Source organism: Schistocerca cancellata, chromosome 6 (assembly GCF_023864275.1).
Source record: "Schistocerca cancellata isolate TAMUIC-IGC-003103 chromosome 6, iqSchCanc2.1, whole genome shotgun sequence".
Taxonomy (NCBI): domain Eukaryota; kingdom Metazoa; phylum Arthropoda; class Insecta; order Orthoptera; family Acrididae; genus Schistocerca; species Schistocerca cancellata.
The window spans coordinates 576,487,995-576,511,548 of record NC_064631.1 but is presented as its reverse complement, the minus strand read 5'-3'; the positions used below and the strand labels follow the sequence as shown (position 1 = coordinate 576,511,548).

At 39.2% G+C, this 23,554-nt stretch overlaps 1 protein-coding gene across 1 annotated transcript in view; it reads left to right on the top strand.

Moving 5' to 3' along the window:
* The first annotated feature begins 1,540 nt into the window (after positions 1 to 1,540).
* LOC126190690 (kinesin-like protein KIF14) overlaps positions 1,541 to 23,554 on the top strand; it is a 270,020-nt gene continuing 248,006 nt past the window's right edge. The window contains exons 1-7 of the mRNA XM_049931150.1: positions 1,541 to 1,729; positions 1,843 to 2,069; positions 2,149 to 2,985; positions 12,986 to 13,295; positions 15,140 to 15,247; positions 18,389 to 18,505; positions 18,670 to 18,798. Coding sequence (XP_049787107.1) covers positions 2,053 to 2,069; positions 2,149 to 2,985; positions 12,986 to 13,295; positions 15,140 to 15,247; positions 18,389 to 18,505; positions 18,670 to 18,798 — 1,518 coding nt within the window. The 5' untranslated portion in view covers positions 1,541 to 1,729; positions 1,843 to 2,052. The remainder of the gene's footprint in view (positions 1,730 to 1,842; positions 2,070 to 2,148; positions 2,986 to 12,985; positions 13,296 to 15,139; positions 15,248 to 18,388; positions 18,506 to 18,669; positions 18,799 to 23,554) is intronic.

The window sequence follows — 23,554 nt, the reverse complement described above, 5'->3', positions numbered from 1 at the left end:
TACGTAATTCGAATCGCCTCGTTGATAGCGGAGGCCACCACGTAACGCGTGAACACAACTCGAGTTATAACAGTCTCTCATGGGTCGACTTTAAACCTTCTCAGCCCGAGATGACCCGGTTTGTTAACTCGTGTTCACACAGCTCTAGTACTCATTGTGTGTGGTCTGCCGTGTCCTGCGGAGAACGCACACGTAATGTTACATTTCATTTCATTCGCTCAAGGAGGCAAACTGTTCAGTGTACAAATATGGAACTGGCATCAGTGTGTTCTTGAAGAGTTGCACTAAGTTTCGATTCTACTTTTATGTGCGGCAACAAATTATTCAGACGATTATGGACAGTTTACGAAAATGCATTTTCTTTTGGTGTTACTAAATTTTCGACTCGCAGGAAAATTTTTTGTTATTGGATTTAGGTGAACACGTTACGAGAGCAAAATCTTAGGACATGTTCATCAAATTCAAACCGAAACTCCGTCAACATTTCCTAAAACGAGCTAATTTTGGTTAAATACCACGCGTAATGGTCTGTTCGAGTGTCAAGTTCATAAGCTGTCGCCTATGTGGTTCGTTCCCAGAAACAGATCGCTGTGTGTGTGTAATAAACAAATAGATATGGTTTGCTACAGAAAGTACTTCCAGGAAAATCAACAGTAAAGAGGTCCTGGAAGAAGACGAATGTCTTGGTTTGACAACCTCGGCAGCTGGTTCAATATATCTTCAACAGAAGTATTTCGTGTTGCTACCAACAAGAAAAGAATAGCCATGATCATAGCCAACATCCGAACCAGATAGGTACCGAAAGATGGCGATCCGCCTACTTATTTCTCACATAAGAAAATATAAGATTTATGGTATGAGGTGTCATGATGAAGAACATCAGGAAATGTCCATGACACAATTGTTTGGTGTATACCCAAGAATTTTCGAAAATCAGTCTAAAAACTTGAGTCTGGTAAATAACAACAATTTTTTTAATTTTCTTCTCGTTTGCAAGATTGCCACCTCTCCTTTCGAGATTTCCTGGTAGGTGTTTCGCCAGGCAAATAACTTTTTTTATTGTTAAACCCATATAAACTTCTACAGTTTCTCTCTTCAGTATTTCTTCGGGCCACGTATATCAATTTTTGCCTTCCAAGACACACAAATTCTGCCATTACTACCAAATAGCTGGGAAATGTTAATCCCTGCAGAACTTACTCAGCTTGAACTATGCTTCAGACCTCACTTCAAAAAACGGAGAATGTTCTGAGAATGTCGTGAGAAGCTCCTCTAGTTTTATTCATACGAAATCAGAGATGTTATTTGTTTTGAGCAACTTGGGTCACCCTTTTATTCATGCTGAGAACATTCTCGGGTGAAGTATATTCTCCGACTAGCTTTATTCATGCGAACGTGGGAGTATTCTCCAAAATTTCGAGTATAAAATATATTCTTTTTATTCACACGGCCCGTCGGGTATGGTAGAATGTTACTCAATCTTTGACTTTTCAATTTTGGCGGTAGAGATCAAAGATAGCTATTGAAGTTTCGGTTAAGATAAATTCAAACAGATGTCATATGGCGGAAACGTTTGAAAATGAATTGTGTTAACTTCATGAAATACAATTTTTATCCAAGTGATAGTAATTTACAAGGCAAGAAGTGTTAATCCGTGTAACGGCAGAAGATGTAGAGTAGATAATTATGACTGTCATTGCTTATATCCATAAAAATACTTCATTGGCGTGTAAGTCTCTAGAAAAACTGCTGTTTCTCTAGTAACTGTGAGAATAGTCTTCCTCCAAATTGTGTAAGAGTTTACATCGCAGATATGATAAAACTTATGTAGAAATGTTATAGTTTTTAGGTGTTGTGATACCAGAATTTGTTCAGTGACCTGACGTCGTATTCAGGATGTATAGTGCCACCCCACTTCCGAATGAAGCCTGAAAAGCAGTGTCATTTACGTCATTTACTTATTAACTTCTGTGGCAGACAGCTAATTGAATGCTTGTACCCAGTTTATTGGATTAATATTCGAAGAGGAAGTCTCGCACATTAAAAAACTTGATGAGCGATATGAACAAGTAAGTTTTGTTGACTGTCCATAGGAGATTTCGGCAGTGTTTTTGCTTTTTTAATTGCAAATGGACGTTTCTTTTTCAGACTAACCGATGAAAAACATTTTAAGAAAAGTTATGGCATGACTGGGCGTGGCACGCCAGGAAAACCTAAAGAGGAAGGTAATGGCCAGGATTCTGGCATTAAACAGAGAACAACGTTTCGGTCCCGCCCTCAGACACCCAATCACGCTCTACATAAACAAATTCAACCACAAGGAAAACAGAAATTATCTCATGAGGAAACTGACAGTAAAATGATCTCTGGCCACCTTAAACAAACTCCTGGGATAGAAAAACCACAGAGAAGCAATAGATGTGATTCACTAGGTAATACCCCTGTTTCACACTCATATCCTTTACCCTGCAAGAGAATTCTGAGATTATCATGTGAGACGCCACCAAGCACAAGAAATGTGAAGAATGTAGAGTATTCTGGAGCAACTCCAATTAATATATTGAACAGGGATGAAATTCCGCAGTCCTGCACAGACACACCTGAGTGCTACAGCAATGTGAATCTGGGTACACCTAGTCAGAGGTTTCATTGTGGAGACTTTCAGGACCTGCTAGGTGAAGAAACTAGCAATCTTACTGTAGGTATCAGAGTGAGGCCATTGAGTTACAGAGAAAAAAGTGTCCCATCTGTAACTAGTGTTGTAAATGTTGTTGGTAATGAAGTGAAAGTAACGTGTGATACTGGAATTCTACACAGATTTTTTTATGATCACTGTTTCTGGTCAAGTGACTCTTCACATCCAGAATATGCAGATCAAGAAACTGTGTTCAGCATTATGGCTCAACCACTATTAGATAAGGTGCTGAATGGATATAATGCATGTTTATTTGCCTATGGTCAAACAGGATCTGGCAAGAGCTATAGGTAAGTTTCATCAGGCCTTAATTTTCTACACTTCCCTCAAAAGAGGAAGTTTGGAGATTTTTTTGCTAGCACTGTGAAAAATTTGAGACTCGTCAGATTTGTTAATCCTCAAATCTTTCTAGATTTGTTTGTAAAATGTTCGTGTATAATATTGTTTCATATTAAGAAAAAGGTAGTACACTTTAGTGATTGGATACATGCTACAGACTTGCTGCAGTGAAATGATTTTTCTGTTTATACATAATAAATGTTCAAGTAAAATAGAGCTGCTAGAAATGCCTGTAGAAATTCTTGATCCTTGATTAATCCATCACTTCAATTGTTTGAAATCTAGAGGTTTATTTTCAGTTTGTGTCAAGGTATCATAGTTCTTAGGATATGGGTGCTGTAATTATATTATGAATACAGAAAGTTTGGTTATTCTTTGTCGTCTCTCCATGTTTGTAATAGTGCTACATTCAGCAGTATTCAGAGAATAGAAGCTTTCGAAATGTGGTGCTACAGAAGAATGCTGAAGATTAGATGGGTAGATCACATAACTGATGAGGAGGTATTGAATAGAATTGGGGAGAAGAGGAGTTTGTGGCACAACTTGACTAGAAGAAGGAATCAGTTGGTAGGACATGATCTGAGGCACCAAGGGATCACCAATTTAGTATTGGAGGGCAGCTTGGAGGGTAAAAATCATAGAGGGAGACCAAGAGATGAATACACTAAGCAGATTCAGAGGGATGTAGGTTGAAGTAGGTACTGAGAGATGAAGCAGCTTGCACAGGATAGAGTAGCATGGAGAGCTGCATCAAACCAGTCTCAGGACTGAAGACCACAACAACAACAACAACAGCGGCAGCAGTATCTATAACATCATTTGTAAATTGTTGAATTGAATTTTCTATTCTATATTCAGGACGATGTTAGTTGATCCCTGACAGCTTGTAGAGCTGTTGCCAGCTCTCGACTCTGAAACGCCACTGGCTCACTTGCAGCTGCAGACAGTAACTCTCTACAGAGCTATGGCAACACTGAAGCATTGCCATAGAGACATTTATAAAGTCATGTTATGTGATTGGTTGAGATGGGCCCACAGTGCTGCCTTGCCCAGCCCTTTGCAACCATCAGATATCAACTTATACTGACTCAACTGCAGACTTAATGTGTTACATTTCACAAAAAGTTTCCCAGTATGATCCCATATATGCACTATCTGTGACTGAATGACCACCACTTGGTTAGTTATCTTCAAAGATGTAATTGAAATAGTGATATTGCAATCACTGCAGCTGGTGATAGCTCTGTCTGGAAATGTATGTGTATAGGATTTTGCTGTAATAATAGAGTAATTGTGTAAATGAACTTTGTACCAGGATTAATATAAATATGGCACCGGCTGAAAATCTTATTATAGCACAGTATCTTCGATGAAATTTAATACGCACTCAAAAGAACTTTATTGATACTGTAATACCTGAAAGCGTATAGTACCCATCTGCACCCTTTCCCTTTCTCTGATGGTAACTGTGTGTTATTGCATGGTGTCATGATTCATAACTGCTCAGTCATCTGCAACTGATTGAGACTGGTTGAAGATTAAGCTCTTACGTGCACAAATCTTAGTCCTTGGTGTTCTGTATTTGTTCAATGTGATAATAGGTCGGGTGACACAGGGGATCACACAGACACCTTCATGTGTATGGAGTTTTCTTCAATTCTGACACCTTGGGAGTGGTTCTTTGACTTGCTGAAGGTACAGGTCAGCTGTGGACTGCTGTAGATAAACAAATGTATAGGTCTGCTCAAGACTGGACCATTACAGTCTGCGATAATAGACAAGACCCATCTCATAAACTTGTTGTCCACGGCAGTTGACTCTGATGGAGTAAGTTTTTCCCGCTATGCTTGGTGCACTCGCAGTATGCCCTTCACACGGTGGTATGGGGTAACTGAAGTGGCTGTAGGACCTTACAGGTTGAATACCCCTGTGCATCAGACATGATCAGGTTACAATCAGATGCACTGATATTGCATTATCCCTATCTTGCAGCAGCCTGGCACACTGCTGTTGAGTAAAAGATCTGAAAATCTTCCATTCACATGGCACTGTGAACTGTTACATTTTCCATGGAGACATTAGTGCTCTCCCTCCCAATTGCTCTTAGGTGTGTGTAAGATGCAAAGAGCTGGCCATATAAAATGCTGTGTGTACTGTGCCTGAATGCTTCTAATTCAGAATACTTATTGTTGCATGATACAACTTGGAACTGCAACACACTTCTTCTTATAATTGAAATGAAAGTTGTAAACCTGCATGTGTGACTGTACCAGGAAAAACACAAGTTTGTGGTAGTGAAAATTTACAGGCCCCCAGCAGGAAGAATTTTCATCTTCATAAAGCAGCTATAGTTGAGATTGTGTTAGATCCCTGACAGCTGTCAGCACTGTTGCCAGCTTTCAACTGCAAAGTACTAAAAGCTGTAGGTGAAAACAGTTGCCAGTTGCAGAACTGTGACAACACTGAAGCTTTGCTGTAGAGACGTTTATAAAATTGTATAACGTTATGGGGCGAGGTAGGCGTGCTAGGTTGCCATGCTCAGTCCACTGCAGCTTGCAGGGATCAAATTATGCTAACACAGCTATAGAGACAAATTAAAAATCTTGAGGTTGTACAGATTTAGCTGGAGAATCATTGTTGGTGAAGGCTTCAGTGTTGTTTTTGGTAGATAGTGCAGATAGAGGACACACAGAATTGCTGATGTGCTGCTTTTGATCATCTGCCATAGTAAAATTTTGTATGTGATTTGAAGGACACCATGTGGCAACCGTTGGCAACATGATTTCGTACTCATCTACCTTCTGTTAAATTGGTCTAACAGTGATAAGTAATGGTTTATCTAGTCACAATTGTTAAATGTTGACCTGGTTTCAATCATAGGAAAAAAAAGTGATAGCACAGTATCATAAAATCAATTTTAAGAGAGAAATTATGGGAAGAATGCTAGGATGAGATTTAAACATATTCTTGTAGAAATTTAAGTTTCCTTTTAAACCAGACAAGGGTACCATTGGACAAAACCAGTGATAGGAAACGGATAACATCCAAATTAAAATATATTGTAGTAGGAAGAGAGGTCTACCTAAGAGGGCAAGCTGTAGTCAAGAGATGGCAGTTTAAATTCTATGACTGTACTGTGGTGAGATCTAGGGAACACTATGGATGAATGGCTCTAGTTTCTTGTGAGATATGCCTTTATACTCCTCATTCCTGATTTAAAGTATTATACGAGCATTCATCAGTGACTCTGTACTTTGATTTGACAGCAAGTGATGAGTCTCTTGACCGAGGCAGTTCTATAGTTACATCATTAGCAGCTCATTGGTCACAAACTTACTTCAAAAGCTCTGTATCGTTCACCAAATAGAATATTATGCAATAATGAATAATTCTGGGTGGGATAGAAGCAACAAAAAACCACAACATCCACTCATTGAACTCTAGGCAGAAAGAGATTTGTGCTTGCTTAATATTTCCTTGATCTTTGTACAGTGAGATGTGCTCTATCTGCAAACAGAAGAACAGGAAAAATTGAGTGATATGTCTCAAGTTTTCACACAAGTACAAATGCTTCCTTGTAGAAGTTACTTGTAATAATTTATAGCATTTTACTGTAACATGCTATTTGTTTGTGTGTGCTGTTGCAAATGCTTTTTATGTTTTAATTTTTAATTGCCGTGATAGCTTACTGTGAATTCATGTTACTGGTACCATGAAAGTGGCTAAGGCTAACATAGTCCCATGAAAATGGGCAGAAATAAAGTGCTAAAGGCAACTACTCACAATAGGCTGTAGTGGAATCATTGATCAGTAAATACACTATAGCTGTTTATGTGCTTATCTATCACTCAGTGATTCGCGGATGCATTTACTCGTACTATTTCACGCAACATGGAGTGTCATGGATCAGTTTTTTGTTTTACAATCTCTGTTGCTCCTTGCAGTATGAGAACATCAACTCCTTATCACCCTGACTGTCACCTTGCCAACTCTAAGTTATATTAATTTTTTGTCCCAGTTTTTAATGTCATGGGCACTAATTTTAATACAGTGTATTAATCCATTCCAAGGTTTCATTGTAAGCTCACTATCAGGTTAAATATGCCTTTGTCACAATGCAGGTGCTATGAAAGATAGAATACATAGGGGCTGATCATGTTACATAGATCTTGTCTTCTTTGCATACCTGCTGCTGCAGGAGAGAGTTACTGCCATTGATATGAAATCTTTCCCATGCATGTGTCTGATCTCATGCCATTCCATAGACTTTTGGCAGGTCTCCACTTCAGTAGGCCCCTACTACACTCTGATTAAAATTACTTGCTAGTTGACACTTCATGGCGTGGAACTTAGTCCTGCAGCCAGAACTCGTAATGTGCCACAACTACATCAGTTCACTTGCAATGTTTGGTTAGTGTTGTGCTTTCACATCTGTTATCATCACTACTGACAGCCTGTTTGATATTTGCAGTTGTAGTGGTTGAAACTGTGGAGTCAACTGAAGGTTGTGGTACCCTCTGTCTGCTTTCACCTGTGACATGACTGTTGTATTGAGTGACATCATGGGGCATGACATATTTGAGATATATAGTTTTTGCAGAGGGCATCTTGAAGTATGTGATGGCACTTTCTAGTGTGAAATGTTTGTTTCTGAATTGTGAGTGATGTTACTGATTCATTGAACTCCATGAGTGCTGTTTTTGAGAATAATATTGAAAGTTTGTGGTTTGTTAATGAGTTATTTTGCTGTGGCTATGTATGGGATTTGAATTATCAGTGCAGAGTGGTGTTTATGATTTGAGATTTAATTTTGTGTTTCGTTTTTTATTTATGGATATGATAACGAAATTCACGAGTAGATCCCTGCTTGCCACAATGGTGGTATGACATGTTGACCATGATTAAATTCTTTCAGTTATTCAGTTTAATTGCTGAGAATGTGAAGTGTTTGTGGAGAAGGCGTGAAGTTAGATGTGGTACCAATAAATGTGGTGTTTTTGGTGGGTCAATGTATGGCATTCTATCCAGAGGGGTTCCTGGACTGAGAAGCCTAGGCAGGCCATTTGAGAGACTCTGTTGGTGACAGAAGTTTGCTTTTGCTGGAGTGCTAGATTTGCATGTCAGCTGACCAGGTGATAAGTATCTTTTTATGTTCCAGAGTTTTTATTTTAGTATGTATGGTATGCATCTTTATGTGCATAATTGTGTGTTTCTTATATATGGAAATAGCATGGATACAATTATTTAGGAATTTTTGGGTTGGGGTGTTATTTGTTGGTAATCATGTTGGATTGTGGTTGGTAGGTATCAAGAAGTTTGTAAAAACTGCGTTGGTGTGATTGGGTTTCTGATGTTAGTTATGTGAGTGAGTTTCAATTTTGTGGTACTGCAGACATTGTTTCAGCTATACAGGTCAAGTGAATTTCCAGTACCAGGTTTTGGAGCTATTTGTGGTATTGTGGATTCCATTTTAGATGTATAAGTCAAGGGAAATTTCTAATACTACCATAGTTTACAAATATTTTATGTGTGTGTGTGGGGGGGGGGGGGGCAGCTGAGGAGTTTGTTTACTTTATTTTTGTGTTAGTATTTGTTTTGGTATGTTCTCATTTCTAGGATTGTTGTGTATTTAGTTCGTCTCGTCGAGACCACCAATTCCTGCAGCTGTCCTGTTAGTATTTCTGCTATTAAATATGTTTTGTACTATTTTTGCCTAAACCCATGTGTAAAGAGTGATGTTAGCCGCCATACTGTGTAAGCTTGCAGTAGTAGTGTCCAGTGTCTTGATGACCTGATGGGTGGTACCGCAATCTGTGGTTTTGCCAAACTGTGTTCTGCTTGAGTTGGCACTGCAGACTCTTTAACACAGATGCAGCTGACAGCTGATGCCATGTGGCAAATGTGAGAAATTTATTCCAGTGAAAGTCAATTTCTGTACAACTATATTTTTTTTTTAATTTTTTGGATGTTTATTTCATCTATATGCAATTGATTTCAAGACAAAATTGTCTTATCCGTTAGACATGCTTCATGAATCAAGTGCCGTAAGTCCGTAACCATAATTTCATCAAGGACAGCATCTATATTGTGTCTGCAACACAGTTTGATAATTAATTCATGCCAGATACTATCTACTGTCTGCATTCGAACAAAATTTGAGCAGAGTAGAGGGTGTTTAAGGTGAATTATCAAACTGTGTGGCAAATGCATTATAGGCATCTTCCTCGTTGGGACAACAGTTATGGTGCTTACGGGATTTGATTCATTAAAGCATGCCTAACAGGTACCTGAATATGTGGTAATTTTGTCTTGAAATCAGTTGTATGTGCATGAGGTAAGCATCAAAATATAATTCAACGATAATGAATTTGACTTCCATTGGAATAAATCATAATTCCTTTCGCTATTCGACACACAGTCCACAAAAATAAGTGTGGAATGAGTAGTTTTAATTGGAATATGACTTCTATGTGCTAGCAAAAGGAACACATCTAAGGAACGTTGTTGTGGTCTTCAGTCCAGAGACTGGTTTGATCCAGCTCTCCATGCTACTCTATCCTGTGCATGCTTCATCTCACAGTACGTACTGCAACCTACATCCTTCTGAATCTGCTTGATTTACTCATCTCTTGGTCTCCCTCTACGATTTTTACCCTCCACGCTGCCCTCAAATACTAAATTGGCGATCCCTTGGTGCCTCAGAATATGCCCTACCAACCGATCCCTTCTTCTAGTCAAGTTGTGCCACAAATTTCTCCTCTCTCCAATTCTATTCAATACCTCCTCATTAGTTACGTGATCTACCCATCTAATCTTCAGCATTCTTCTGTAGCACCACATTTCGAAAGCTTCTATTCTCTTCTTGTCCAAACTATTTATCGTCCATGTTTCACTTCCATACAAGGCCACAGTCCATACAAATACTTTCAGAAACGACTTCCTGACACGTAAATCTGTACTCGATGTTAACAAATTTCTCTTCTTCAGAAATGCTTTCTTTGTCATTGCCAGTCTACATTTTACATCCTCTCTACTTCGACCATCATCAGTTATTTTGCTCCCCAAATAGCAAAACTCCTTTACTACTTTAAGTGTCTCATTTCCTAATCTAATTCCCTCAGCATCACCCGACTTAATTCGACTACATTCCATTATCCTTCTTTTGCTTTTGTTGATGTTCATCTTATACCCTCCTTTCAAGACACTGTCCATTCCGTTCAGCTGCTCTTCAAAGTTCTTTGCTGTCTCTGACAGAATTACAATGTCATCGGCGAACCTCAAAGTTTTTATTCCTTCTCCATGGATTTTAATTCCTACTCTGAACTTTACTTTTGTTTCCTTTACTGCTTGCTCAATATACAGATTGAATAGCATCGGGGAGAGGCTACAACCCTGTAACTCCCATCCCAACCACTGCTTCCCTTTCACGTCTGTCGACTCTTATAACTGCCATCTGGTTCCTGTACAAATTGTAAATAGCCTTTTGCTCCCTGTATTTTACCCCTGCCACCTTTAGAATCCGAAAGAGAGTATTCCAGTCAACATTGTCAAAAGCTTTCTCTAAGTCTACAAATGCTAGAAACGTAGGTTTGCCTTTAGTTAATCTATTTTCTAAGATAAGTCGTAGGGTCAGTATTGCCTCATGTGTTCCAACATTTTTATGTAATCCAAACTGATCTTCCCCTGAGGTCGGCTTCTACCAGTTTTTCCATTCATCTGTAAAGAATTCGTGTTAGTATTTTGCAGCTGTGGCTTATTAAACTGATAGTTCGGTAATTTTCACATCTGTCAACACCTGCTTTCTTTGGGATTGGAATTATTATATTCTTCTTGAAGTCTGAGGGTATTTCTCCTGTCTCATACATCTTGCTCGCCAGATGGTAGAGTTTTGTCAGGACTGGCTCTCCCAAGGCTGTCAATAGTTGTAATGGAATGTTGTCTACTCCCGGGGCCTTGTTTCAACTTAGGTCTTCCAGTGCTCTGTCAAACTCTTAATGCCGTATCATATCTTATATTTCATCTCCATCTACATTCTCTTCCATTTCTATAATATTGTCCTCAAGAACATCACTCTTGTATAGACCCTCTATATACTCCTCCCACCTTTCTGCTTTCCCTTCTTTGCTTAGAACTGTGTTTCCGTCTGAGCTCTTGATATTCATACATGTGGTTCTCTTCTCTCCAAAGGTCTCTTCAATTTTCCTGGAGGCAGTATCTATCTTACCCCTAGTGAGATAAGCCTCTACGTCCTTAAATTTGTCCTGTAGCCATCCCTGCTTAGCCATTTTGCACTTCCTGTCGATCTCATTTTTGAGACGTTTGTATTCCTTTTTGCCTGTTTTCATTTACTGCATTTTTGTATTTTCTCCTTTCATCAATTAAATGCAGTATCTCTTGTGTTACCCAAAGATTTCTACTAGCCCTCGTCTTTACCTACTTGATCATCTGCTGCCTTCACTATTTCATCCCTCAAAGCTACCCATTCTTCTTCTACTGTATTTCTTTCCCCCATTCCTGTCAATTGTTCCCTTATACTCTCCCTGAAACTCTGTACAACCTCTGGTTTAGTCAGTTTATCCACGTCCCATCTCCTTAAATTGCCACCTTTTTGCAGTTTCTTCAGTTTTAATCTACAGCTTTAATCAATAGATTGTGGTCAGAGTCCACATCTGTCCCTGTAAATGTCTTACAGTTTAAAACCTGGTTGTTAAATCTCTGTCTCACCATTATATAATCTATCTGACACCTTCCAGTATCTTCAGGCTTCTTCAGGTATACAACCTTCTTTTATGATTCTTGAACCAAGTGTTAGCTATGATTAAGTTGTGCTCTGTGCAAAATTCTACCAGGAGGCTTCCTCTTTCATTTCTCTCCCCCCCCCCCCCCCCCCCCCAAGTTCATATTCGCGTACTACATTTCCTTCTCTCCCTTTTCCTACTACCGAATTCCAGTCACCCATGACTATTAAATTTTCTTCTCCCTTCACTATCTGAATAATTTCTTTTATCTCATCATACATTTCATCAATCTCTTCATCATCTGCGGAGCTAGTCTGCGTATAAACTTGCACTACTGTGGTAGGCGTGGTCTTCGTATCTATCTTGGTCACAATAATGCATTCACTATGTTGTTTGTAGTAGCTTACCCGCATTCCTATTTTCCTATTCATTATTAAACCTACTCCTACACTATTCCTATTTGATTTTGTATTTATAACCCTGTATTCACCTGACCAGAAGTGTTGTTCTTCCTGCCACCGAACTTCACTAATTCTCACTATATCCAACTTTAACCTATCCATATCCCTTTTTAAATTTTCTAACCTACCTGCCCGATTAAGGGATCTGACATTCCTTGCTCTGACCCGTAGAACGCCAGTTTTCTTTCTCCTGATAACTATGTCCTCCTGAGTAGCCCTGCCTGCAGATCCGAATGGGGGACTATTTTACCTCCGGAATATTTTACCCAAGTGGGTGCCATCATCATTTAATCATACAGTAGAGCTGCATCCCCTTGGGAAAAATTACGGCTGTAGTTTCCCCTTGCTTTCAGCCATTCGCAGTACCACAACAGCAAGACCGTTTTGGTTAGTGTTAAAAGGCCAGATCAGTCAATCATCCAGACAGTTGCCCCTGCAACTACTGAAAAGGCTGCTGCCCCTCTTCAGGAACCATACATTTGCCTGGCCTCTCAACAGATACCCCTCCATTGTGGTTGCACCTACGGTACAGCTATCTGTATCGCTGAGGCACACAAGCCCCCCCACCAACGAAAAGGTCCATGGTTCATGGGGGGGAAGGAACATTGTACAGATGATTATTTCAATTAATCTTAATTTTATCATGTATAAACTACTTGAATTATTATTTAATGCATAGCTTTTTTAGTCCTGCTGCACTTTCGCACTTTGTTGCCGCAGTGATTGACACTTATTAATTTTTTTGTTGCCAGCATGATGGGCCTTGAAACAGATGGGGAAAAGGAGTTTGGAAAAGAAGCTGGCATTATACCCAGGTTCTGTCATGCGTTATTCAAACTCATTGAGTCTGGGAATGACGATGGAAAGAAAGCTTCCTCATCGGGAAATGTAGCAGTTGAAATAAGTTACTTTGAAATATATAATGAAAAAATTCATGATCTCCTAGGAAGCTCATCAGACAGAGAAAGGAGAACGCCACTGAAAGTTCGTGAACATCCTGTTCTTGGACCATATGTTGTGGATTTGTCAGAGCATGTAGTTGTATCCTATGAAGATCTCAAGGTGAGTTCACATGTTGAAAAATTTACACTTGCTTTTTTAGAGTATGTGAAGATGTGAGTGTGTGTGATGTGGTATTTCTTGGAATTTTTCTCTTACTTTTGGGAAGTGTGGTCTTAAAGTCCTTGTTTGGCCATCCACATATGTTTTTCATGGTGTCTGTAAATCACTTTTCATAAATGCTGGTGTGCTCCCTTTGAAAGGGATATGCTTGATTTCCTTCCCCATCCTGATCCAGTCCCCACATATTTAATTCTTTAAGCTTATTTTTGTTCGTTTTAAGGGTAATTTTGTGGAAAGTTCTGATAGAATCGAAAGACAAGGGGGCTCAATAAGTAATCGATCACTTTTATTTCCCTGCCCAGTTTTGTTTGGAAAAAAAAGTGGAATTTGTTATGAGCAGCATGGAATATTTCTGCTTTAGCCCTCATAGTTTTATGAAGTTCCACTTGGTGGCAGTGCTATACACAGTCTTCAAAATGGTGTCCGTAACGAAAGGTATGTTCCAAGCAGAGTGTTGTCATTGAGTTTCTTTTCGTGGAAAAACCAGAGCATCGCAGATATTCTTAGGCATTTGCAGAATGTCTATGGAGACCTGGCAGTGAAAGAAAGCATAGTGAGTCATTGGACAAGGTATCTGTCATTGCAACAAGGTTGTGCAAACATGTCCGGCTGGCTGCACACAGCTCTGACTCCTGCTATGTTGGAGTGTGTGGACACTCTCATTCGAAGTAACTGGCTGATTTCAATTAAGCACCTCGTTGCTCAACTCGATGTGTGTATCAATAGTGGTGACACACACATATCCAACAGCTTGGGTACTCAAAAATGCATGCCTCATCCAACCTACAGCTCAGATCTTAACCTTTCAACTTCAATCTGTTTGTCCCAATGGAGGATGCTCTCCTTGGGAAGCAGTACATGGATGATGGGGAGGTTATTGATGCAGCAAGACGCTGGTTCCGACGTCGGACAGTAAAGTGGCACCATGCGGGCATACAGGCCTTCCCAGAAAGGTAGTGTAACACTGTCACATAGAATGGAGATTATGCTGAAAAATAGGGTTTTGTAGCCAAAGGAGTGGGGTATAATATGGTGTATTGAAATCCTGAATAAAACCAACCTGCTTTCGGAAAAAAAAGTGTTGCAGTACTTATTAAACAACCATTGTACTTCCAGATTAAAGGAGACCACCCACTGAAAATCAGGAGCTTGAGGTGTTGACAGGACACATAAAGAAAGAAAACTTCCTAGTTTTTGAAGTAAAACTTTTTGGAGTTATGAGTACACACACACACACACACACACACACACACACACACACACACACACACACACACACTCTCTCTCTCTCTCTCTCTCTCTCTCTCTCTCTCTCTCTCTCGCCCCCTCCCCCCTCCGTCCCTCCTCTGAAAGCTAGAAATTTCCTACATCCTCCCTCCTGCTGTACATCTACTCTGTACCTCTTGATGATCCTTGACCAGGCTCTTGTCCACATGCACATGCTAGTAAAAATCAACTGACTCATGCTGTTGTGGGAGATGAGCAGGTATGTGGCTCTCACCCTCCCTCTTTTTTAGAGTAATTGGATTGTAAAAATCTCCAGTAAATGGATTTCATGCATATTTATAAATTTTATTAATTTGGGTAAACTATTGTATGTATAGGCTGTAAAAATGTTTTCTCCAGGGGGTGAACTGTGGTTCTGCTGTTTGCATTTTACAGCAAAATTCTTGATGATTTGAATAAATAAACCAGCTATTGAAATACTCGTTTAATTCAAATTTCACTGTGGTTTATATCTAATAGACTGTCTCTCACACATTGTTATGGGTTTGCGATTTTAGGGCTGGCTGATGGTGGGTAATAGTCAAAAAGCAACAGCATCTACAGTGATGAATGAAAAGAGTTCACGATCCCATTCAATCTTCTGCATTACACTTACTCAACGACAGGTAAGTTATTTTTATTACATGCTGCTATTTACGACTAATAATGAACTTAAATTCCTCACGAAATAAGAACAAAACATTAAAAGTTGTTAAAATACATATACATTATTTTGTTTGTTTTCTGTCAATGTGCCAGAAATTAACATAGTTTATTTTGACATGTCACTTGTTTCATTCACTTATTTCATATCTTTTTCTCTGCCTACAATCTCTTCGCCTCACCATTCCCCCATTTTTCCCTTTTAAAAATCAAAATAAAAGTATTTATCATTTGTGCAAGTAAAAAATTCTAATCATTGAACTGAATGATTATGTAAGTAACTGTATGAACTTTCAAATTGCTGCCTGATCAGGCATAGGATTTTGTTTTTCAAATAGCTGAAACAGGAGCCTTTGCAGCTGATAGAAACCAATTGCAGGTAGGTGCAAAAACTTCAAATAACTTGAGGTTTTTAGGACTTTAAAAAGAATGAAATGTGAGGCTGAAAGGGTAATAGAAATCTGGAAGAAAGAGAGAAGAGGCAAAAGATATGTGGTTCAGTGAAGAGAATTGATAGTCCGTAAGTAAGGTGGCAGTTATGACTTTAGCCACCTTATTTTACAGCACATATTTTGGTTAAGGTGTATTCGGTCCTCGTATCTGGGTTAGACCTCAGCCTTTTCAAAACTTCTCACAAAATGTGCAAACTATGAGGGGAAGATCCCCCAATATGCAGCATGGTAGTCCGTCCTTCGAGGACTCATTGGATATCTGTTAGGAGAAGCCCCTTGACCATGCAGAGATCATACACTTGACGGTGCCTGTCCCTGCAGGAGCTCTGGGCACTGTCCATCATGCCAAGTGACGTTTGCTGTGGCTGGGTGGTGCCTGTGGGAGTAGTCCTCTGAGTAGGTGGCATCATGATGGATATTTGGTGTCTGGCTGCAAGTCTGCAGTAGTCTCTGGACTGCAGTTCAGTGCAGGTCGTTGCAGCCTTTAGAACTTCCCTCCTTGCCCACACCATAAGAATAAAACAAAACCAAGTGATTTGCAGATACTAGGCTGCAGTCACAGTGCTATGGCCAGAAGCCTTGCCTTGGTCATCCCTCTTTCTCTGTTTCAGTTGCTTTTAGATGCTGTCCAACCTTTTTGTGCTGCATCCCATTTTACATTTTAGGATGAAGGCAAGACCTTAAGACTGTTGACAAATAAACAGTTGAACAGTTTTTATACTTTCTTCAAGATAATTTGTGTCATTCCCATCCACGCTTTGACTACAATGGATTGAGGGTGGGATGGCTGTGGGAGGAATGGCCCCCATCTCATACAGAGGCCTGGTGGACACTCAACTGGCCTCGCCCGCCTATTGACTTGTTTGTCTCGCCTTCTTTTATTTTTAGTCCAACTGATTTGTTGATTACTTTTTAGTTCTCTCTCTCTTGCTATTAAGATTTATCCCAGCTAGAAGGCATTTTGTAGCTGTCTTAGCCATTAATCAGGTTGATGGGGGTCAGATGCAGGCGAGGTTTCTCATGGTACAGGTGAGACCTGGGGAGCCCTTGTCAGTGTTCCGACTAGTGTACTGAACCATCTTACGCTTCCACCTCCCACAATTATTTCTCAGCCCTGGCATAAATATTGCCTTTATTTTACCACTCCTTCATACTTTCATAATTTGATCAAATGTCTTCCAGGCATCAATCACTAACTCCAGATCTACCTCTTGACCAAGAGACTGGTGACCTTGCTGTTTTGTCCCTGAATCCGCCAAACAACTCCCCTCCCCCACGTGCCTATTGCTGACCAAGGGTCTGGTGACCTCACTGTTTAGTGCCTTAACCCTCCAAACACCCCCACCCCCCTCCCACCCCACCCCTCCCCTCTGTTCCCTAATCTTCCATTAATGTTTAATGCCCAGAAAAAAACAGCCAGTGATGTACCATCATTTCAGAGCAAATATCTCAGTTTTACCACTATGTGAAGAAGTAATGTTTCTTGACTCCTCTGTGAACATAGCTACTGGATCTTCATATTAAACCTATGCAATGCTCATGATCTCTCCTATAATGCATTCTGTTGGTTATCATTGAACACGTCATTGACATACTTGCACTGGTTATACCTAACTGAGAATAACAAGGTTATTAAGAACTAGTTATTTACAGAAAAGGTACCATAGTAACAACCAATAAGAGAATGCCCTTGGTTTGACCATCTGTTCTACTCAGCACTATCATACCACTCTGCCACCTCAGGTGCTGTTTACTACATTCAGCTGCTAATGCCTTGTGATTTACTTTTGTTACAGTCATGTTTTTTTCCCTGTGGGGAGTGTTTATTTTACACATCAGATGATCAGGAACGCCTAGCAAAAGTACACAGAAAAGTGATAAAACTAATACAGTCTTGTAAAGCGAACTCAGCACTGCAGGCCAACAGGTAGCATGTGAATGTATTCAGTACACAACTGCAGAGTTGCTGTTGCTGACATAGCATTAGTGCTGTTAATGGTGAACCAACAGTGTCTCCCCTTTCCATGTTTGACTGTGCATGAGAGCCAACTAATTTGTTGTTGGAGTGCAGGTATAAACAACCCTATGATTGTTTTTTTTATTCTCTCCCTCACACTCTTTTATGCTCAAGAAATTAGATGGATCAGTCATTTGAAGTTAACTTTCTTCGTGAAAGAATTCTTCTTCTTCTTCTTCTTCTTCTTCTTCTTCTTTAGAATTCTTTCTGTTCAGGGACATGACCCTGATAGCACTCAATTTTTTTGCAGCACATTTAAAAAAGTAATTGCTGAATGAAAAACTAAAATTCCATTTCATTTGCCTCTCTTCTTTAAATACCCAAGCAGACCTTCCAAAGCGAAGTGAATGTCATATTTGGACTACAAAGATTCTTGAATGAACAGCACCAAGCAAAAGACTCAAAAAATGAATTATTTGCATTCTGCTTTCATTTCTGGTCAGTAGATCATGACATAACAATTACTTTGATTTTTCTTATTTATTTGTGTTTAATCCCAAATATTTTGTCAGCTGACTCTAAGGGAAACACTGATTATTTTCATTTCGTAAATGTAGAAAATTAAGAACTTGTGTAGCACATTAATATTTGTAACTGTAAGTGATTCTTTAAACTGTGTTTTCTTCATGTTTCAGAAAGATGTTCTTAATGGAGAAATTTATGAACATAGTCGCAGAAGTAAAATAAATCTAGTAGACTTAGCAGGCAGTGAACGTGTTTCACAAACCTGTGCAACTGGTGAGAGATTGCGGGTACGAAACAGCTTTTTTCTTGCACTTGAGTTACACATCCAGTTTAAAATGCCAGTGGGAAAAAAGCCTCTTGACCGTTATGTAGGAAACATATTTATTAAAACCAGTCAGTTTGTAACTGTTTGCTGTTAACAAATATTTTCTGTTTCCTGGCATTTTTTCAGGAAGGTGTAAGCATAAACAGGTCCTTGCTAACTTTGGGTAAGGTGATAGCGTCGCTTGCTGAAAATACAAGCAACAAGAAAAGACACTTCATCCCCTATCGAGAGTCAATTCTTACTTGGCTGCTTAAGGTGAGTACTATTCTTGAAGAAACAATTTTATAGCTACAAGTATAGTATTTATTATCCGGAGTATTTCGCTAGCTAATGAGTGTATTTGTTGTAGAAAACTGGTACACAAAAGGTACATTTATGCAAGGAATAGAAATGGCACATTTCTGATGGTGTGAACATTGTCATCCACACAAATTGCTTCTCTTCCTCAGTCTCAATCTCATCTTCGTTTTCAGGCGTTCTTGATTTTGATTGCATCGCTTGTTCAATTTGAGGCTGATACTGAGGAAGAGTCACCAAACGTATCATATCTACCTTATGCTGGCCAAGTATCCAGAAAGATTGATAGTCTTGTATGAAAGCATACCATCTAAATAAAAAGTATTCTTTGTAAAAGACGATCTAGGTCTCTGTAAGCTGGGTGTGTACTGCATTCTATGCAACAGTGACATCGTCTTGTTTATAGCAGACCACAGAAACAATCAAGAAAAGATGTGAGATATGTCAGTGACAAACACAACTAAAATATTCAAGCAAATCAAATCAGCTGTCACACTAGCACTGCCCTGAATATAATCATGAAATGTAATACAATGAGACCAGTGCTGTGGTGTAAATGTCTAGTTTCTGAGACAGCATACTTAAGAAATCTATCAAAATAAAGTTGTTAGAAAACCTAATAAACAGGGATATAGGTTTCAATTTAAATAACGCTTGGGACTGGCACTCAAATTATTAAAATCTCAATAGCCATCGCATCCACTAGAGTAGGAAACCGCTGTGCAAATTTGAGTTTCAAGGAATACACGAGAGATCTGGAAACAAAAGCATGAAAGGGTGTAGGGAACATCGGGAATTGAACTTGGCTATAAATAGCAGCACAAGAGACAACAGTAGTTCAGTCTGGTTGGAGTCCAGCCAGAGAATACACAAACATAACAGCGAAACTCGTAGAACCTGAAGAAGATGGCTGGCTCAGTCATCAAAATATTGTGCGTAAAATGGAAACAATAATTTGGCAGAACACCTGGAAGCACGTAATTAACTGCGGAAATTACTTTCAAATACCAACAGATTTACACAGTTGGAATTAAATACCTCATGTCAAAAAGGATTTTTGTTAAACAGAATATTTGCTGCAGCAGTTATATGTAAGAAGTTGAAACTGTGTGCCTAATGAGGATTTGATCCTGATTCCCAGCCTTTTTCTGGCAGTACCCCATCTATAATTACAGAAGGGGTACGCCCTGTGACAAAATTTAACACTGAACTACTTTGTGAGGCTTGCTTGGATGGTGGTAATTGGTAGTGAACTGCCCAGAACAAAGAGTTAGTGAATGTGTCCTGGAGACTCCAATTCATGCTTTTTAAATTCAGGGAAAATATTTTCTCTCATTAGAAAGAATTATTTTGTTTTGGAGGTTTGGAATGTTGAACACAGATTAATTTCAGTACATTGGCAATTGTTGTTCAGAGCAAATTGTCTCATAGCTGGAAGAAAAAAATTTTGACAAGCTTTGGTTGGTGTAAATCTTAGGTGTTTGAAACATTCTGAAGAGGGTATGAATAAAAGTGTAAACTGGTATGCCATACAAACCCACAATGATTTAGGTATTTGTTAACAGTAAACAAGAAAATGTTCCTTATAATTTATAAGATAGCATCCATATTTTCATGGAATGGAGTTTCAACTGTCAATTTCTTTTTTTAGTCCTGGACCATTAGAAGAATATTCTCAGTCACCAGACACTTCACGACCTAATCATATTTTAGAAAATTTTCTTCTTTCCTTAGCTTGCTTCTCTAATCCCCTTTTTTGCTCTCTGAATACCTATTTCACTAACCGATGTAGAATGATAATTACATATTTTTCTTGATAATTTGATTGTCTGCAGCACATCATGCTTACTAATACTCGCTTATTATTTTTTACTACACAGTGGCCATTCTTCTATAGAACATGAAATTTTCAGGGAGCTGGATTTTACCTGGAAAAATTGGGGAAATCTCAGGGAATTTTATAAAATGTTGAGGAATTGCACATTTTTAACTCTGCATTGAAACTGAAATTTACTGTGTTTATAAATAATAAATTTAAAATATGTAGTATTTCAAACACCCCGCACCTGGAATTCCCAGGTGTTGCCCCTCATAAGCTTGAGTAGCCACCCTGTATTATCATCATATACACCGTCACTACACACATTTTATATAATCCTGGTTGAATCGCACTCTCATTCTGATCCAGGAAAGTGCTATTTCTTGCTCTTTACACTTAAAAAAATATTAGTCTTAAGACAGGTTGTATGCAGCAGATAATTTAATTGCTGTTTATAATGATAGTTTTATGATTTTGCAAAATTTACGTTACTAGATATCAGAAATTGAGAATATTTGGATTTTGCAAAATTTACATTACTAGATATCAAAAATTGAGAATATTTGTTCTCCGATACATGGTTTCTTTGCACTAGCTGTGAGAGCTGTCTCTTTATATACACCTTCAGTATTGGCTGTAGCGTTATCTGTCAAATATCAGTGTCTTGTAACCCCCATTTAGGTTTCTACAAGAATAGGCACTGTATTGTTTTTATAAGAAGAAGCACTGAGAAACCATCATTTCCTCATTTTCAGGATCAGTGTACCCTTTATCCATGTAGATTGCTGCAAGGTGGATTGCATTGTACAGTATTATTTAACAATGAATACTGAATTAATTTTATAGGAACAGTTGTTACAGTGTACAACAATAAACTAGCAAAACAAAAGGTAAAGTTCATTAATTACAGGAAAAAAGTTAAACCTTTTAAGGACCGTCCACTTGCTGTGCTTGTGCACAGTATAGGCCAAATGTTGACTGTGCATCATATCTTGTTGGAAGCAGCCAGTTAAGAGGATGGTATAGGATATCAAGTGACAACTTCGTAATGTTATGTATATGTGCCAAAAATACTACTTGTTGATATGGGGAGGTACTCGATTACTTCCAGTGTTTGCTGCATGTTGATGCTTTTGTCACTGATATGTGTAGAAATTTTGAATTTCTTATGTTGAATTACACTGCTGGTCATTGAACTTGCAATACAACACAACTGCACATTGGGATGAAATATGCCGTATGCTTGGATATGCAAATGATTAGCGTTTCAGCACAACCACACGAAGTTGAGTAATGCTATCTGAGAGATATTATGGAGTGGGTTTCTCATTCAGAAAGAACGTTTGAATGTTGTTTGCTTTTTGCGAAGATCATGGTGCGCCACCTCCTGCATGAAGGAGAAATGTCTACCAGCACATGATGGAATAAAAAGGCATTACGATCATGGCCCATTGAGACTAAGATTTATCATTCAACAATTTTGTTGGTTGTTTTGGTCAGATCCCCTGACTGTCAGGTAAATATGGAATTGATGGGTTTAGGGGAGGGTCTTACTCAATGCCACGTAGGATCTGACTGTGTGACTAGAGCCCAAGAAAGTTAGATTATTCAGTTGGCTTTGCAGGATTGCACAATCATGTCACATGCCTTGAGTCACGAACTGAGCTTGTTTGCAGCAAGCGAAGTATCTACATGGCCAGTGCAATGGCACCTCAGGCACCACAGTGTGGAAACAATTGTTACGGCTTTGCAAAGAGACAGCAGCAGAGAAACACTGGTCATGTCGGTGGCACCACTTTCCAAAACTGTCTACAGCATCATGGTGGATCTGTACACGTGTAGAAGCTCTAATGAAGACAAGCATTGCCAGATTGTATTTGTATTGTCACACATGCTCAACACCTGGTGTGATATTGGTTATCATTGCGTAAACAACACTCAGTTTCACATAGCTGCTAATTTAGACAGCAGACATTGCAGTTCTGACTTCCTAAAGCCGGTGGATGTGCAGTATTTTCGAGGTATCTGTGACAATCTACCACCAAGATAATGCGAAATTGCATTTTGTTCATACTGTCCTGATAGGTGGAGTTCAGCTGTTGTTGCCGGCCGGGGTGGCCGTGCGGTTCTAGGCGCTACAGTCCGGAACCGCGTGACCGCTACAGTTGCAGGTTCGAATTCTGCCTCGGGCATGGATGTGTGTGATGTCCTTAGGTTAGTTGGGTTTAATTAGTTCTAAGCCATTTGAACCATTTTTCAGCTGTTGTCCTGGCTAGCACATATCCAGATCTCTCACGTGGTGAAAACAGCTGGTCCTGGATTGCTGATACACTTTGATGCCCCATTGACAGCCACTACGATTGATGAACTCTGATATAAAATTGAAGCACCATTGGTTGATGTGCCCATGTCGGTTATCCTAGCCCAGTTTAACTCAATACCCAGTTAAGTTGCCCATGTCCAGCCATCCTGATTTAGGTTTTCCATGATTTCCCCTAAATCGCTTCAGGCAAATGCTGAGATGTTTTTTTTTTTGAAAGGACACAGCTGACTTCCTTGATGGGTTTAGGGGAGGGTCTTACTCAATGCCACGTAGGATCTGAATCGATCTGTGTGACTAGAGCCCAAGAAAGTTAGATTATTCATAACGCTCATGGGACTGATGACCTCACTGTTTCGTCCCCACTCTCAAATCAATCAACCAACCAACTCACCCACCCAGCTAAGTTACTCATCCTTGGTGCCAGAGGTGACAACTCAGTGTACTGAATTTCACACTCTTTATAGCTCCAAATTGCCTAAAAATTTAAATCCGTATTATTTCTTCTATATTGTAAGTGTATACTAAGTAAAACTTTTTTGGTTTCAGTCTGAATTAGGTTACAAGAGTGTTTC